Source organism: Piliocolobus tephrosceles, chromosome Y (genome assembly GCF_002776525.5).
Source record: "Piliocolobus tephrosceles isolate RC106 chromosome Y, ASM277652v3, whole genome shotgun sequence".
Lineage (NCBI taxonomy): Eukaryota > Metazoa > Chordata > Mammalia > Primates > Cercopithecidae > Piliocolobus > Piliocolobus tephrosceles.
Genome location: NC_045456.1, coordinates 6,449,331 through 6,467,093, shown reverse-complemented (window position 1 = coordinate 6,467,093; position 17,763 = coordinate 6,449,331). Strand labels below are relative to the sequence as shown.

General features: G+C 39.9%; 1 protein-coding gene across 8 annotated transcripts in view; it reads left to right on the top strand.

Annotated features, from left to right (window-relative positions):
- Positions 1-17,763, top strand: part of REPS2 (RALBP1 associated Eps domain containing 2) — a 202,036-nt gene that overhangs the window by 63,901 nt on the left and 120,372 nt on the right. For 5 of the 8 annotated variants that reach the window (XM_023198937.2, XM_023198944.2, XM_023198939.2 and 2 more), the window contains exons 3-5: positions 8,010-8,158; positions 10,971-11,097; positions 15,409-15,506. In XM_023198937.2, the coding sequence (XP_023054705.1) occupies positions 8,010-8,158; positions 10,971-11,097; positions 15,409-15,506 (374 nt within the window). Of the gene's footprint in view, positions 1-4,504; positions 4,550-8,009; positions 8,159-10,970; positions 11,098-15,408; positions 15,507-17,763 lie in introns of all 8 variants that reach the window. The other 3 variants (XM_023198938.2, XM_023198942.2, XM_023198945.1) reach the window with 2 other exon arrangements.

Here is a 17,763-nt window from a genome sequence, read left to right as displayed (position 1 = left end):
GCTCTAGTTTTTTTTTTTTTATCATACAAGAAAGGTAGAAGGATTTTGTAGAATTGAGTCCTATTTCTGTGGCTTTTGTTTTCAAATGAGAATTATTTTATTCAAAGAACAATAAAAGCAGATATTCTCTGGTTGAATTGAGGGTGGGAATCTCTGTGCTTTGCCTATTTGACAAACCCTCCCTATCTGTTAGGGCTAGGAGAGAAATCTTTTGAGTGTGACAGCCAGTTTGGTAATTCATAGAAAAGACAGGATAGGAAGCCCAAGGGTAAAGAAAGAAGCCCAGGAGGTAAGGTTGTAGCTGGCTCTGTGTGTGTGTGTGTGTGTGTGTGTGTGTGTGTATGTGTGATGTGTGTGTGGTGTGTGTGTGCATCCACACGGTGCCTCTGTATTTTGAGCACTAAATACTATCTTGGGATGTCTCAAGCTAAGGTCAGCTCATCTTTTCTGACTAATGTCCAACCCAATCCCCCTTTGCTTTTTTTCCCTCAGTGTTCCTTTGTCAATTTCCTTTACACCCTCTGTCAGCCCTGCTACAGGGACACAGAGCTGCTTTGGACAAAGTTCGCCTATGCAGGTTCACTGACTGTATGGCTGGGCACTTGTGTTTTCTAGGGGTCTGTCCCTCTACCCCATACCCGTGTTGTTAGCTCTATTGTTGCTCCTTCCCAAAGGTTCTCCCCAACCTTCTGAGCTGTGGATTCCCACCTTATTTGTAAAAATCTTTGTTGTGGGATTCTTTGACAATCTAGTAAAAGCTCTGGAAAATACACATTGACATTAAAATAAAACATTGTAAAAAATGTTGCCTTCAATATCAGGAGTTTCTGGACCCCTAGAGCTGGTTCATGGAGCCCAGTGAAGAGCCCTTCTTCTAGAGTAATGTAATGTATGGGATGGATATAGAGGATGTAAGTTGGAAGAGACATAGTGGAGAAATTGAAGCCCAAAGAGGCAAAATAAAGGGGATGCTGCTTGCTAGCAGCAGAGCCCAGTGGATTGTGAACCTCCTAACTCACTCCTGGGGTTCTACCCATGGTATGGCCAGGAAATTTAACTTATCCACCGTCCTCCTCTGCCACAAATTTACAGGATCACCCTTCCCATTGTAACCTCCACCCCACCATCTAGCTATTACCTACCCATTTCCTAATTGACAAGAGGTATTTCAGATCAATGGGTAGATAGGAAGATAATAGGAGACTAGATGGCTTTGATTACTCAGGTCTGGGTTGATAAGACTGGCCTGATGTTTTTTTGTTTTTTGTTTTCCCCCAAAGTAACTTCAGGAAAATGTGTAGGGATGGTTTCACTTTGGAATTGTAGAACATTATTGTCGTAATTCTTTGTTAACCTATAAGTAGCTGGTATAAGTGAATAGGTAAGAAAATGTAGTGGGAGAGAAGGGAGCCAGGAGTCAGGAGTCAAGAATTTTTGTTATGGTCATGGCTCTGCCACTATATTGCTACATGACTAAGACAAGTCTTGCTCTCCCTTTCCTGGGCTTATTTCCTTACCTGCAAAATGCAGACATTTGAGCACATTTTCTCTAGATCATTTTCTGAAATGCCACAGTTTCATGCTAAATGTTCAAATCTGTACTAGAAAGAATTTTAATGTTCAAGATGGCAATATAGCCTTGTGTCTGGGAATGTAGGTCTTAGCAATAGGCTACCTCATTATGAATCTTTCCTTCATTACCTTTTATTTGTGTGGCCTCAGGCAAGTTTCTTAATTTCTCTGTTTCAAATGACTCACTGGAAGAAAAGATATACCAATAACAGTGCCTTATAGAGTTGTTGTAAGCACAAAATCAGGGAATCCCTTATCAAACATTGTAGAAAAGCATCTACAACTATGTTATTTAATATGGTAGCCACTTGCCATGTGTGGCTATTGAGCACTTGAAGTGTGGCAGTGTGGCTAGTGTGACTGAGAAACTGAATTTTTAATTAAATGATTTAAATAAAAGGCTTCAAACACTGTAAAATATTTTCTGTTAAATGCAACCTTATTGATTTAGTAGGACCACATTTCACTTCAACCTTGAATTCTGTAAGACGAGAGTCAGCAACCTTTTTCTATAAAGGGTCAGATAGATTTTGTGGGCAGTATGATTTTGGTTACAACTACTCAACTCTGTTGTTGTAGTATGAAAGTAGCCATGGACAACGTGTAAACGGAGGAGCATGGCTTTGTGCTAATAAAACTTTATTTATAAACATGAAATTTGAATTTTTAAAATTTTTTTATTTTTTATTTTTGAGACAGAGTCTCACTCTTGTCACCCAGGCTGGAGTGCTGGAGAGGCATGATCTCAGCTCACTGCCACCTCCGCCTTCTGTGTTCAAGCTATTCTCCTGCCTCAGCCTCCCAAAGTAGCTGGGACTACAGGCCTGTGCTACAATGCCTGGCTAATTTTTGTATTTTAGTAGAGATGGGGTTTCACCAGGTTGATCAGGTTAGTCTCAAACTCCTGACCTCAAATGATCTGCCCGCCTTGATCTCCCAAAGTGCTGGGATTACAGGGGTGAGCCACTGCGCCTGGACTGACATTTGAATTTCATATAATGTTTACATCATGAAATATTTTTCTTTTGATTTTTTTTTGGCAAATATTCAAACATTGTACTTGCGGGATGTACAGAAATAGGCAGCAGACTAGATTTGATTCTTAGGTATACACCCAAGGTAAATAAATTCATGTCCATCAAAAAACATTTATAAGAATTTCACAGCAGCTTTATTTACAATGGCCCCACACTGGAAACAACCCAAATGTTTATCACAGGATAATGGATTAAAATTTTCAATATATTCTTTTTTTTTTTTTCTTGAAACAGGGTCTTGCTCTGTCACCTAGACTGGAGTGTAGTGGCACCATTTCGATTCACTGCAACCTCCACCTTCCAGGCTCAAACCATCCTCCCACCTCAGCCTCCTGAGTAGCTGGGACTATAGGTGTGCACCACCACACCTGGCTAAGTTTTATATTTTTTGTAGAGATGGGGTTTCGCCATGTTGCCCACACTGGTCTTGAACTTCTGAGCTCAAGCAATCTGCCTACCTCGGCCTCCCAAAGTGATGGGTTTACTGGTGTGAGCTACTGCTCCCGGCTCAATATATTCTTAAAAGTGGATTGCTCCATAGCAAAGAAAAAGAATGAACTATGTGTGCAATGCATTGGGTGATTATCACAGATAAAAAGGTTGTAAAAGAAGCTAGTCACAGGAACAAATACTGTATGATTCAATTTATGAAGTTCCATAATGGCAAAGATAATCTGCAAGTATAGAAATTAGTACAGAGGTTGCTGGGTGGAGCAAAGGGAGGTGATTTATGGAAAGGAACATGAAGGAAAATTCTGTATCTTAATTTGGGAATTTGAGTGTTGGTTACAGGGATATATATATATATATGTATGTTTGTGTGTGTATATATATATATATATTTGTCAAAATTCTTCAAGTGGAACACTTACAGTTCCCTATAAATCATCCCACCATACAGAATACTCTTTACATAATTTAAAAAGAAATCAATTAGCTGCTTACATTTAACATTATAATAAGAATAAAATACAGATTTCTGACCACAATGGCTCACATTCTGATGTAGCAACTATCAACTAGAGCTGTGCTGTTTCAGTATGGTAGCCAGTAGCTGCATGTGGCTGTTGAGCACATAAAATGTGACAAGTATGAATTGAGGTATGCAAGGAGGGTAAAATATACATGGGAGTTTGAAGGCTTAATATGAAAAAATAATGTAAAATATTTCATTAATAGTTTTTAATGTTGATTGCATGTTGAAATGATAATACTGGGTTAAAATAGATTATTAAAATTATTTTGCCATTAAAAATGTTTTGTCATAGAAGTTTTTTAATTGTGATAAAATACAAATAAAATTTCCCATCTTAACTATTTTAAATGTATAATTCAGTAATATGTAAATATAGTCACATTGTTGTGTAACTAGTTTCTAGAACCTTTTCACCTCACCTTACAAAATGGAAACTCTGTATTCATTAATATTCATTAAACACCTTCCCATTTTCTTTTTTCTACCCAGTTCCTGGCAACTGACCCCCCCCTTTTTTTTTTTTTGTGAGTGCAGTAATGTGATCATGGCTTACTGCTACCTCCGCCTCCCAGGCTCAAGAGATTCTCGTGCCTCAGCCTCCCGAGTAGCTGGGATTATAGGCGCATGCACCACTACAGCTAGCTAAGTTTTGTATTTTTAGTAGAGATGGGGTTTTGTTATGTTGGCCAGGCTGGTCTTGAACTCCTGGCCTCAAGTGATCCGCCCACCTCAGCCTCCCAAAGTGCTGGGATTACAAACATGAACCACTGCACCTGGCCTGCCCATCTACTTTCTGCTTCCACGAGTTTGACTACTCTTGATGCCTCATATAAGTGAAACCACACAGTACCTGTCTTTTCATGACCAGCTTATTTCACTTCCTTTTTTTAAAAAAATGTGGCTTATTCTTTTTTGGCAGATAACGTTGAAACACTGTGAACAACTGCTGCCATTTTGATGGAACGTGAGTTCTCTTCCCAGTACCCTCCACTCCGTATCGTCTAGCTAAAGAGGCTTAATGTCACTTGCCATTTATTATTGCATTTATGCTGTTTACATTTTTTCTAATGGATTGAGGAAATTGAGGTATTTCTTTTTTTCTTTTCTTTTTTGAGTGACAGGGTCACCCAGGCTGGAGTGCAATGACATGATGCAGCCTTGAACTCTTGGACTCAAGGGATCTTCCTCCCTCAGGCTCCTGAGTAGCTGGGACTACAGGCATATGCCACCATGCCCAGCTGATTTTTTAATTTTTTTTTTAACAGATGGGGTCTTACTGTGTTGTCCAGGCTGGTCTCAAACTGCTAGGGTCAAGTGATCCTCCCACCTCGGTCTCCCAAAATGCTGGGATTACAGGCATGAGCCACCACTCCCAGCCTCAAGTATTCCTAATATATCTGTATCTCTATCAAATATGGGAAAACAAAGGATTTTTCTCTTTTGTAGAGGGTCAAGTGTTTAAAAAGGAGCAGGCATAATTTTCTTTATGGAAGGGAAAAATAGTCATTTATATTTAATATACAAAGCATTTCTATGTTCAAAGAATGTAACCTAAGATACCATTATGAAACAAATTGTCATCTTGGATGGCCACTCTCATTGTCTCTTCAGACCCTCTGAACATTTAGTTTGAACTCTTACTTTGTTTGCTGTGTGTTAATTCAGTTCAGTTTGGGGGACAAGATTCTAACCAATGACTATAAATAGACCTTCTTCTTGACAGAATCATTGTATAGCAGATACTTTATTGATTAATTTTTTCAACGTTTCACTATCAAATTTTGTGTACGTGTGACTAGGAAGAACACTCAGCTGAGTATGGTGACTCATGCCTGTAATCCCAGCACTTTAGGAGGCCAAGGCGGGAGGATTGCTTGAGCTCAGGAATTTGAGACCTGTCTGGGCAATATAGCAAGACCCCATCTCTACGAAAAATAAAAAAAGAAATTAGTCGGCATGGTGGCAAGTACCTGTAGTCCCGGCTACTCGGGAGGCTGAGGCAGGAGGATCAGTTGAGTCTGGGAGTTCAAGGCTGCAATGAACTATGTTAGTGCCACTGCACTTTAGTCTGAGAGACAGACTTTGTCTCAAAAAAACAAAAACCAAAAAAAAAAAAAAAAAAAATTCAGACTGAAAATTTACAAACTACTTTTACCTTTCACTTCTTAAAAGCTTGTATCAGTTTTTCATCACCTTCATGAAAGTTTTCCGTGATAAGAATATTATTATGTATGGTTACAATTCTGTTAAGTGAGAGTTGCTTAGAACCACATGACCAAAGAAAGTATGAGATAAATTCAGCTGTATTTTGTCTTTTGCTGTTTGGTGGCTGTCTGGGGTAGAGAGGTGGTTTTCTAGGCACATAGTTCTAAATAAGTGCCATAGACTTATTAGGGTGGAAGAATGTGTGAAGTGACAGTATCCTAGACGATATCTGAGAGCCCTACTTAAGTCCTATTAATTGATATTCATAATTCAGTTAGTGTATTCCATTGCTCCTTGGAGGTATCTGTTGAATGCCAGTAAGACACTGGTCAGGGAGCTTATAAATACTGAGCATTTATTTCTTTTCTCCCTCAAGAAGTACTTGGAAGTAGAGTCATCCTCTTATGGGCAGATCAGGCTGCAAATTATTTTATGTGATCTTGTTTCATCTTTTTAGATCCTTTTTCCAGACCGAGCTGGAGCACATACCTGAGACCTAAACCATAGGATTAGCTTATATTTGATTTACTAAGAATCTAGAGTTTCTTTTCTCTTGCTTTTGAAGCCCATTCCTGCTTTGAGTGCTGGAGAGCTGCCTGAGGTTGGGAAACATTAAGATTGGTTACTCTATTTATGTCTCTTGGGCCCTTGGCTGATTGATCACACAGGGATTTGTCATATTGCCTGTTTCTTTTTTTCCGGGACAGAATTTTGCTCTTGTTGCCCAGGCTGGAGTGTAGTGGCATGATCTTGGCTCACTGCAACCTCTACCTCCTGGGTTTAAGCAATTCTCCTGCCTCAGCCTCCCGAGTAGCTGGGATTACAGGCGCCTGCCGCCATGCCTGGCTAATTTTTGGTATTTTTAGTAGAGACCGGGTTTTACCAGGTTGGCCAGGTTAGTTTTGAACTCCTGACCTCAGGAGATCCACCCACCTTCGCCTCCCGAAGTGCTGGGATTATAGGCGTGAGTGAGCCACTGTGCCCGGCCACCTGCTTCTTTGAATCAAATGTGGACATAGCAGCTAAAAATAAACATCATGTGGATGTTAGAGAACCAGGGGCCTTCTTTGCCTGGGGAGCTCTAGGATACTTGCTTGCTGTTGCTAAGATGTTTTCTGGCCTTAGCACAGCATCAATCATTGAAAGTACAGCTGTGTTTTTGGAATAGAGTGATGATGGAAGTGCAAAGGCACACTGATGAGTATTATCCTGAACAATGGATACAGATGCAAATCATTATGCATAATCCATAGTGTCCCCGTTTTTGTAGGGTTTTGTGCTACGTGATTGTGTGTGATTTGATGTGCTGAGAACTAGAAGTGTGCCAAAGTATCATTTCCGCTTTCAGAATAGTTTTGTTAGAATTTTGAAAGATAAGTAAATATACCAGACTGTTGCATTTCAACTCTTTGTAGCATTTTGAATGGCTAATGGTTTTGACAGTAGAATGTGGCTGAATGATAGATTGCTTGCTCTGACTTGATATTGTGGCTGAATGATAGATTGATTGCTCTGTCTTGATATTGTTTTCCTTATTCCATTATGAAAAGACAACCAGAGATTGGATGTGAAAATTCCTTAAAGAATTACATAGGGTGAGAAACTGTTCTACCCACTACGTTTGCCCTAGAAACAAGAGACTTTTCTGTAGAGCACTGGTTAAGAACCAGCTTGCCTGCATTCAAACCTTGGCTCTGCCACAGATGAGTTGTGTGATCTTGGGGACATTACTTAGCTCCTTTATGACTGTTTCCACTTTTGTAATGGTGGGGGTGGTAATGATAGTTTCATCGTACAGAGTTGTTGCGAGGATTAAATGAGTTAATATTTGGAAATCTTTCATACTGTGCCTGGCATATTTAAGCACTATGTGAATTTTACCTGCCACCATTTGTCACTTATTATTGTATTATATAATGTCATATCCTTTTTCTTGGTTGTTGAACTGAAGGATGAAATGGGAGATCAGTCCCAAATCTGAATTTATTCTGTGATTTGGCAACATTGAAAACTGTTAAACCAGAATACTTTGGTTAAACCATAGCATTTTAAAAATCATGACATTATTATGGGGTACTCATTGTTTCTAAATATAAATTTATATTTAGTGCTCTGGAATTTTTCCTCAAAAATGATTCATCTTTTGGCTATCGAGTCCCCCTTTTTTGCAGTTTTTAAATAAAGTCTGACTGGAGCTTCTCTGATTTCTGGTCCTAAAGAATTGCCTCTGCCTCGCTTTATGATGTCAAAGAATGATGGTGAGATACGATTTGGGAACCCAGCTGAGCTGCATGGAACTAAGGTTCAGATTCCGTATTTAACTACAGAAAAAAATTCCTTCAAAAGAATGGACGATGAGGATAAACAGGTAAACATTTTAATCAGACACGTTCATTTGATTCTGACCATGAAACTGCATGTAACAGGGCCTCGTATCTACTGTTCAGCTTCCAGCGAATCTCACCATCTGGAACCCAATTACAGACTTGGAAATGAGCCAGTAAAGTTTTCTCTTAGCAAAAAGGAGAGACTGACACATATGAATCACCACCAGCCACTTAAGGGCCCTTTAGAGCCTACTTTAAAGTAGAATTGTGTCTAAAATAAGGCTACCAATTTAATACATTTATTGATTTCACTAGGTCAGTGGTTTTTTAAATGGATTCTTGGAAATGTAACTTTCAGGAGTTTTTAAGGGGTTCTCTTCTACAAAAAGAAGTCTATGGAAAAGATTTCTCCTATTATAATAAATGTGTTTGGAGAATGCTGCTTCATATTCCCTTGTTGAGGGAAGAACTAAATCCTCAGTCTTGGAAATTTGTAGTGCACATTAGCACGGTAAAGGTCCTGAGAAGTTCTGCAGTGAAGAGACCTGGAAATCTGTGTTTACTAAACTTTTTTCACCAGGAAATTCTTTCTTGGGGAACATATTTGGAATACTATCTTGGGAAATGCTGCCATTACCCATTTAGCAGGTTTGGAACCAGAATAGGGAGGATAGGCTTTTAAAATTAGACTACTAATTGCAATAGTCAGATGATGATTGGTGGAGACAACAGTATAAAATCTCAGAAGAGTGGGCCTATCCAGAAGAAGTAAATAGTCTACACATTAGTGTACCCTGCAGGCATCAAGCTACAGCTCATACTTCCAGCAAAGATACTGAATCATGCAGAGAAGTCAAATTATGTTCAACATAGTGTCTTCTATAAGGTAAATAAATTTATTATATCATAGGAACACTTGAGGCTGGGCACGGTGGCTCACGCCTGTAATCCCAGCACTTGGGAGGCCAAGGTGGGTTTATCACAAGAGATCAGGAGTTCAAGACCAGCCTGGCCAACATGGCGAAACCCTGTCTCTATTAAAAATACAAAAATTAGCCGGGCGTGGTGGCATGCGCCTGTTGTCCCAGCTACTTGGAATGCGCCTGTTGTCCCAGCTACTTGGAAGGCCGAGGCAGGAGAATGGCTTGAATCCGCGAGGCGGAGGTTGCAGTGAGCCGAGATCACATCACTGCACTCTAGCCTGGGCCACAGAGCAAGACTGTGTCTCAAAAAAAAAAAAAAAAAAAAAAGACTAGAATGAAAATGTTTTAAAAATGCAATGAATGTTAAACGATTATGTTGGAAAACTAACTTCTGTGACTTAACCTGTGATGTTGTATAGATGAGGTGTTGCTACAGAAGTTTTATATGGATTGTTAGGGGAAGTGTAGCACATCCTGTTAAACAATTCCATGTACTGTCACTTTCATAATTCTGACACATTTTAAACCAGTTCTTCAGGGATATATTTAAAAAGGAGGAGGTATAGGAATTTTCAGTCAATATTCTTTGGCATATTTTCCCACCAGCATTTGGAGAGGAATGAGGGTCCACTGTCCCACGGTGGTTGATGGCCTGGGAAATTTCCAGGCCCAGTCCCTGACTTTGTGAATGAGAATATATCCTTTCACTTCAGGCTGAGTTTATGCATGCCCCACCGAGTCTATGGGTGTGAGCTCGTGCTTTAGAGCAAACATGTTGCTTTTTCTTGAAGAAGAGTATTTGATCAGTATTTCAGATTACATGTTTTTCTTTAGACTAAGGGAGCCTATATATATAGTCTGTGTGTTGGTAAAAAGCATTGTTTTGGCTGGGTGCAGTGGCTCACGCCTGTAATCCCAGCACTTTGGGAGGCCGAAGCAGGAGGATTGCTTGAGCCCAGGAATTCAAGACCAGCTTGGACAACATAGCAAGATCTCATTTCTTAAAAAAAAAAAAAAATTAGCTGTGCATGGTGGTGCATGCCTGTAGTCTCAGCTACTGGGGAGGCTGAAGTGGGAGGATTGCTTGAGCCCAGGAAGTCAAGGCTGCAGTGAGCTATGATCACGCCACTGTGCCGCAGCCTGGGTGACAGAGCAAGACCCTGTCTCAAAAAGCACTGTTTTCTTGTTACTTGAATACTCCAAAGTTACCAGTCTACTAATAAAGTTTTTTTTTTGTTTGTTTTTGTTTTTTTTTTTTTAAAAGAGGAAACCCAGCAGCAGATAAAGTTGCTTACTTTGCCTAGGGTTCTACATCAGGTTCATATTTGAATTGAGATTCAAATTGTAGCTTGTTAAGATTTCATCTTAGTGTTTGGGAATAAACTGGTTGGAATGGTTTACCTATAATGAATTGTTTTGCAGTCTCTCACTTTAAAAAAAAAAAGCTAGCATTTTACTTTGACATAGTAAGCTCCAAGAATATTAAGTATTAATAATTTAGAAATATATATTTTAATATTCACATTTGCTGGAAGACTTGATAAGTATAAATCCAGGAAATAAATTTATTAATGAACGAAAATGAAATCTATCCACAGAGAGATCACAGTTGGGAGTAGGTATGAGTGCTATTTCGTGTGATCAGTGTCTTTCATTTTCCAAAGGAAAATATTATTGGAATGACCAAAAGTGTTTCAGGCTGCTTTTAGTAATTTAGGTAACTCAGCACTGATGAGATTTTATTCTCTGGGAGACTTTTTGAATCCTCAGACACTGCTGTTTAACCATGTTGCATTTTTGAGAAAACATTTCCCCCCATTTGTTAAACCACCTGGGTCACAAGCAGTAGAGTTGCGTTATGCTTCCTGACTGCAGCTCAGAACGCCAGGCTTGAGTGATCGCCTCTGAACTCTGATCTGGTTCTTTGAAGCAGGAAACACAGTCTCCCACGATGTCACCCCTCGCCTCCCCTCCTTCTTCCCCGCCTCATTACCAGAGGGTGCCCTTGAGCCATGGCTACAGCAAACTGCGGAGCAGCGCAGAACAGATTCATCCAGGTAAGAGGTGACCTGGGGGCCAGCTGTCCCAGGCAGTGTCTTAGAGGCTCCTTAATTTACCAGTCAGTGATACTTCAAGCTGCTTAATTTCCTGATTTAATTACCCCTGTCTTTGGAAACATGGCTCAATTTAATTTTATATTCTCAAGCAAGGTTTTTTTAAAAAAATAGATTTAAACATATTTGAGTAATGTTTCATTTCCTGTCCTAGAAATTAGTTCATCTTTAGACTTTTAAACAACTAGATGATTTAATCTTTCATACACTGATTTTATTGAATAGAACATACCATGTTAAGGGCTTGTATTTTTTTGGAATTGTTATTCCTTTCTGCAAACACACCGAAGATATTTATATAGTAACTGCTTTAATGAAATTTCTTAAGAAATATAACCGCAAAAGCAAAAGAGTTGATCCAGCCTTTGAAGACTGAGCACATAAGTGAAAATATATAGGTCCTGTGCTTTGGAATAAGGATAAAGGAAATGCTAGGGGTAGCATTTTGCTGAGGGGTATGTAGCATGCACAGTTGTGGGGTTGCCTCCTTGCTCACATTTATGCTCTGCTGGCCTCGTTAGGTAGTAAAAAAACGTTAGTTCTGAGGATGACTTGCAGAGTTGGCTGCTCAGATTGCAGTACCTAAAGCACTGGAAATTCACTGCAGCATCTTGTCCTCCTGGGGTTCAGACTCCTAGTTTAAGATATGACCAATTTAAAGATACTCTAGAATTGGATAGCTGAAACTGCCCCCCCCCGTTTTATTTTGTGGGCGGTGGCCCCAAATGACCCAGTTTCTGCAGGTTTTTTACTGCATTAAAAATAGTGGTGACTTTTAGAGGGACACAGAAATAAAACTGCGTGCTAGGCTGAGTAAAGAGAGGCTGTAATCTTGCAGAGAGAAGCAGGCGTGACATAGTGGCAATAGCTTTTGATTGGAAGCAGAAGGTTTATGGGTTTCTGTGACTAGCTGTAGGACTTTGGGCAGGCCATTGAACATCTCTGAACCATGATTACCTTTTCTCTCTTATAATGGAGTAACAGTATTCTAGAGGGGTATTAGAGGATCAAGTGAGAATGTGAGTAAAGTCCTATGCATGTGCAAGATGATGTTGATAATGGATGGTAACAAAAAAATCACTGTCCTGCAGCTTGAATATCGCAGTGGGGTTAGAAACTAAATGGAATTGAGAATTCTTCATTTTCCTCTTATAGTTTCTCCTGTCTGATTTCCCTATTTTCAGGAGTGGGTTTTTTTTTTTTTTTCCTATTTCTAATCTTATTTGGGGTTTGGAACTTAGTTTTTAATTCACAGGTCAAACTGTTTTTGTTCTACCGAGTCAGCCTGTCAGCAAGTTCTACTTTGGTATTCCTTATAAAACGTTTCTGTACCTCCTACTTAATGTCCCATTCCCTCCTCATTCCATACAAATTGGGCTTCCATTCGCCCAGTGGTAATGAAGCAGCTTGCTTCTCTCCATCTTTCTTGACTCTCAGCAGCCTGTGCCAAAGCTGTCCATGCCTTCATTTCTTTTCATACTTTTTAAAAAGTGAGGTAAAGTATACATATGATAAAATGTACACATTTTACTTGTTTATTTTTGAGACAGGGTCTCACTTTGTCACTCAGGCTGGAGTGCACTGGTGCGATCATGGCACACTGTAGCCTTGATCTCCTAGGTTTGGGTGATCCTCCCTCCTCAGCCTCCTGAGTTGCTGGGGTTACAGACATGTGCCACCACACCGGGCTAATTTTCTTTTTGTATTTTTTGTAGAGATAGTGTTTCGCCATGTTGCCCAGGCTGGTCTCAAACCCCTGGACTCAAGCGATCTGCTCTCTTGTCCTCCCAAAGTACTGGGATTACAGGTGTGAGCCACAGTGCCTGGCCATGCACATGTTTTAAATCTTCAACTTGAGTTTTAGCAAATGGATAGGCCCATGTAGCTACCACTTCGATCAATAATTGAACATATCCATTATGCCAGAGATGACCCTCTCCAGTCACTCTCTGCCTCCAATGCAATCACTGTTCTGATTTTCATCACTATCATTAGTTTTGCTTCTTCCAGAACTCCATACGAATGAAAACACATAGAATGACTGACTGTACTCATAAATGTTTGCCATCTTTCCTTCAGCGTAATGGTTGAAATTTATCTGTATTGTTGTATCAGTAGTTCATTCCTTTTTATTATTTAGTAGTGGGATCTATTGTGTGAATGCATCACAGTTCGATGATCTATTCTCCTGTTGCTGGACATTTGAGTTGTTTCCAGTGTTTGGCTATTATGAATAAGGATACTATGAACATTCGTGTATGAGTCCTTCTGTGACATATGCTGTCATTTCCCTGGCTCCTAGGAATAGAGTTGCTCAGTTTTAGGGTAGTTGTATATGAAACTGCCAAAGAGTTCTGGTTTGACACTGAACTTCAGAGTGATGAAATCTTTAGGTTTTTTTTTTTTTTTTTCACACCTCTCCTTGGAGAAAGATGGTACTTCCAGTTCTTATTAAACCTCTTGTAAGGGAATCAAAGAATTATTTGTTTTGCATTGTATTGCATGCTTGGGGTTTCATTTGGGAAGAAAGAGAGTTGAGTAATAGCTACTTTTTAACCTCCTGAATTCAGATCCAATTGAGGAAGGAGCTAGAAGTCAGACAATTGACAGCCTGAATATCAGCTTTATTACTGATATAGCTGATCAGAGCACATGTCTTAGATTTGTGACCAGATGGGCTTTAGACACTCACCTTTCCAGTCACAGGCAGGCTTGGCCATCCCAGGTTTCCCACACAAGTAGGAAGAGAAAATCTGCCTCTCCAAAAATGGCCCCCATGCAGCTGAGTCTTCATCCAAGCCCTACTGATGAGACAGTCTGTCTCTTCCAAGAGAAGGCTCTTGTAGGTGAGGGATGGAAGCCAAGGGCCAGATGGTGGCTTGTTCCCCCATGTATCTCCCTGGGAAGTAGAAGTAGAAGCTCTTATGGGAAGCAGAGGCACGTGGGATTCACTTCCTAAGGAAAGCTCATGACCACTATCACCCCAACCATGCCACAGTTCACTGTGTTTCAAACCTTTTGGCAGAGCGCAATTGGTATTGGTGGTTTAATTCAGTACTCCATCAACACGGAATGATTTTAAAAGTCCTACTTCTCAGAAGACAATGGCAGCCTACCTGCTGAGACTTACTTTTTAAGATTTGGATTATGTGCTCTCTATGTTTGTTTATTTTGCAGTTTTTATATTTGCATTCATTCTTAGCAGGTTCTGAAAATCTACTTAATGGGTTGCCAGGCAATTGTTTTGCTATTTTAATGTGTGTTAATACATTGTAACGTTTGTGTTCCAGTTACTAGGAAGAAATACAAAAAGCAGATGTAAGCCCAAGAGTGATGTATCATTCTTGATGTGCTATTGTTGTACCTTCTTTATTTTAAAAAGAGCAAACTATGTTAAACATGGGGTCATAACAGGCTGCTCTGCTCTCTACCTAATTTTATTTGTGAGTAAGCTACAGAAATAAAACATTTTACTTATTTATATATTTTCAAAAACTTGAACTATTAACCTATAGAGATGAGAAATAATTTCAACTTGGGTGATCATTTCTGCTTTGTGTTGGAGCTGCATACTACCTGGTTATGTTTAACTGTCTCCCTGCCATATTGGTAAGGTCATTATTAAGTCTTCTGGAAATAAAAGGAGGGAAAACATACATTCGTTTTTGTGGCTTAAAAAGTTATTTTAAAGGCAGCAAAATTGTTTTTTTAAAGTTTGGTTATTGAATAGTAGAATAATAAATATAAAATATATTCATTTTTGTAGTTTTCTCTACATGATTTTACATTCTGTTTGATTTATTTTTCAAAAATAATGTTCTTAGTGTTCAAAATGCACATTAGTTTTCTTCTTGGAGAAGTAGATGATCAATGGAAGACATTTACATGGGGGGATATGTAGAATTTACCTCATATTTAGAATTTGAACACTTACGACACTCTTCTAGCTATTGTTGCTTTCTATCCCAATTGAAGTTCTCACTGTTCCACCTTCACAATTTATTCCTAATCTTAACCCAATGTAAATATTTTCCTGCTTATCATGAATTGGTTGACTGTCTTTAGATTGTTTAGTGAAATTGTGCCAAAGAGAATCAGGGGTTGTCAGTCCTAGATGGCCCTATGAGTATATACTCATGATTCTGTTACCAGTTCTTTCTTGAAAAGCAGAGGCTGTATCAGTTTGAATGTGAAGTCGTAATTTTTGGATGGAATCTTTGCATACCATGCTGACTTTCCTTTCTGCTGTTTCAGCTCCTTATGAAGCTAGGCAGCCGCTTGTCCAGCCCGAGGGATCCTCATCAGGGGGCCCAGGAACCAAGCCCCTTCGGCATCAGGCTTCCCTTATCCGGGTAAGTGATGATGCAGGGTTATGCCAATGGGACAGTAGAGTCAAGCTTTGGACTTCAGAGGCATGGCTTTTTGATGGACCTTTTTTTTTTTCACTGAAAGGAAGATATGAAACTGCTCCTTCATGCAAATATTGCATGTCTTGTTTGGTTGCTTGTATAAATTCCTAATTCTTTTCTCTGTGTATGTTTCTATGCCTTCTCAGTGTCTCTAGAATAAATTAGGCTGCTTCTTGATCTTTAGTATATCTAAAATGTCCCTCTGCCTTCACCTGTCTAGTCATTAACCACCGCCTTCAGGAGAGCTTCACTTTTTCTAAAGCAGCCCGTCTTGTCTCTGCCTTATTCTTTATTATTACTCATCTTAATGCATGGTTAACTGTTTTCCATTTGTTTTGTGCCTCTAATTACATGGTAAACTTTTGGAAGGCAGAGGTAGTTCTGTATTCTCTCTCAGTGCCTAGACCAAGAGAACAGTTATTGTGCAAGTGGCAGCAGCTACTGTTTCCTTATGTAATAAATACAAAAGAAATATTATGGCAAAAGCTTCTGGCTATACCACAGCTTAGACAATTTCAGCTTCCCTTTCTGCAGTGTTTTCCTTTGGATAAAGAGCTCTTATTTTGTTCTCTGTCTGCAGCTGTTGCCTTGTGTAGTGTCTCTGGGTCCTGTGCTGGGAAGTTATATTCTCAAAGAAGGGTCTGTGTGTGTGTGTGTGTGCGTGTGTACATGCACGCGGGTGTGCAGGTTTACTATTTGACACTAAAGACACGAGGAAGTGGGGTAGTTTGTATAACATTTCAGTCATCTAACTCGGGAAGAAGGAACATTTTTGCACAGGCACTTCTACTCAGAATAGAAGGGTGGGGTCAGACACTCCCATAAAGACGTGGGCTGCTAGTTTGGAATAGAATAAACAAAGTCTTAAGAAGATCCAGGAGTTCATGGAATACCTTCTGGGGATGGGGCACTGTGTTAGGGTGCAGAACTTGATCTTCTAAGGTGGGACTCTGTGTACAAATAATTTCTTAAAGATAATAATTTAGCCATAGGCTATTTTTTATATTTAATGCTTCCGACAACCATAAGATCTAGTTACTGCTGCTTCTAATAGTGTAAGTGAGTTGACTGTGGTTGAGAGAGGTCGAATAGCTGGTCTAAGGTTTCATTCGCTAGTGTCAGTGGCAGAGTCAGAATTTGAATCCAGGCCTGTCCAATGTCAAAACCTGCTCCTTTCATTACTTTGGCCTACATTAGAGTCCCATATTACAAGAAGGCTAGGTTCTAGAGTTGGTACATAAAGAAACATTGGGTGTAGTAAAAAATACTCTTGAAAAATCCCTTATTGGTACCACATTGGAGAACCAATATGCCATTTGCTCCCAGGGCCAGTACAGCTCAGTTTTATCCCCAATTTGGAAAAGACACTTGTTTCTTCAGCTGAGCTCCAGATGTAGTAGTTGGCTGTGTTTAGAGATCCTGTGGTACAAAAATATGTGCCTTTAAACACGAGAATCACACCCACTGTGGAGTGAGGTTTACGTTAGAAAAGGTATCAGTGGGACTGGGATTTATCCCTAAGCTCTCCAAAATGTGGCTGTGCAGGTTCCTACAGAGTGTGTCCTGGGTCTACAGAGGCCAGATCCTGAATGGTTAGGATGATAGGCAAACTACCAGTGCATACTGAGCTTTACAGCAGTGTGACTGGGCTAACCAAACCCTTTCTACCTAGCCCCCTGGATGGCATGGGCATGGATGCTCATTTGGATTGGCACCCTGTGGCTTCTCTTCTAATCTCCACGTTCCCTTTTCTGCTGACAAACATACTTTGGGAGCCCTTCACTCAACTGATATTTAGTGAACACCTATTAAGTGCCAGGCACTGTGTTGAGAATACAGAAATGAGGCATAACACTAACAGTTTCTGCCCTCATGGAGCTACTGGAGAGATGGTCATTAACCAAACCACCACAAAGTAAATATATAATTATGATATGGGTTATCAGTAGGAATTACACTATACTTTGAGGATGAAAATGGGCGTGGGGTATGACCTAGCCTTGAGGGGCAGGGGCTGATCAAAGAAGGCTTCTGGTGGGGGGGCAACATTTGAGTTATGAGAAGAGTACATAGGTGTTACCCAGGTGATGGGGTGGGAGTGCGGGAGCAGGTGAGAAGATGGAGGGAACCACATATACAAAGACATTTCCTATGGGTTTGGCATTTTATGGACATTATCTCTTTCAGCGCCCACAGCTAG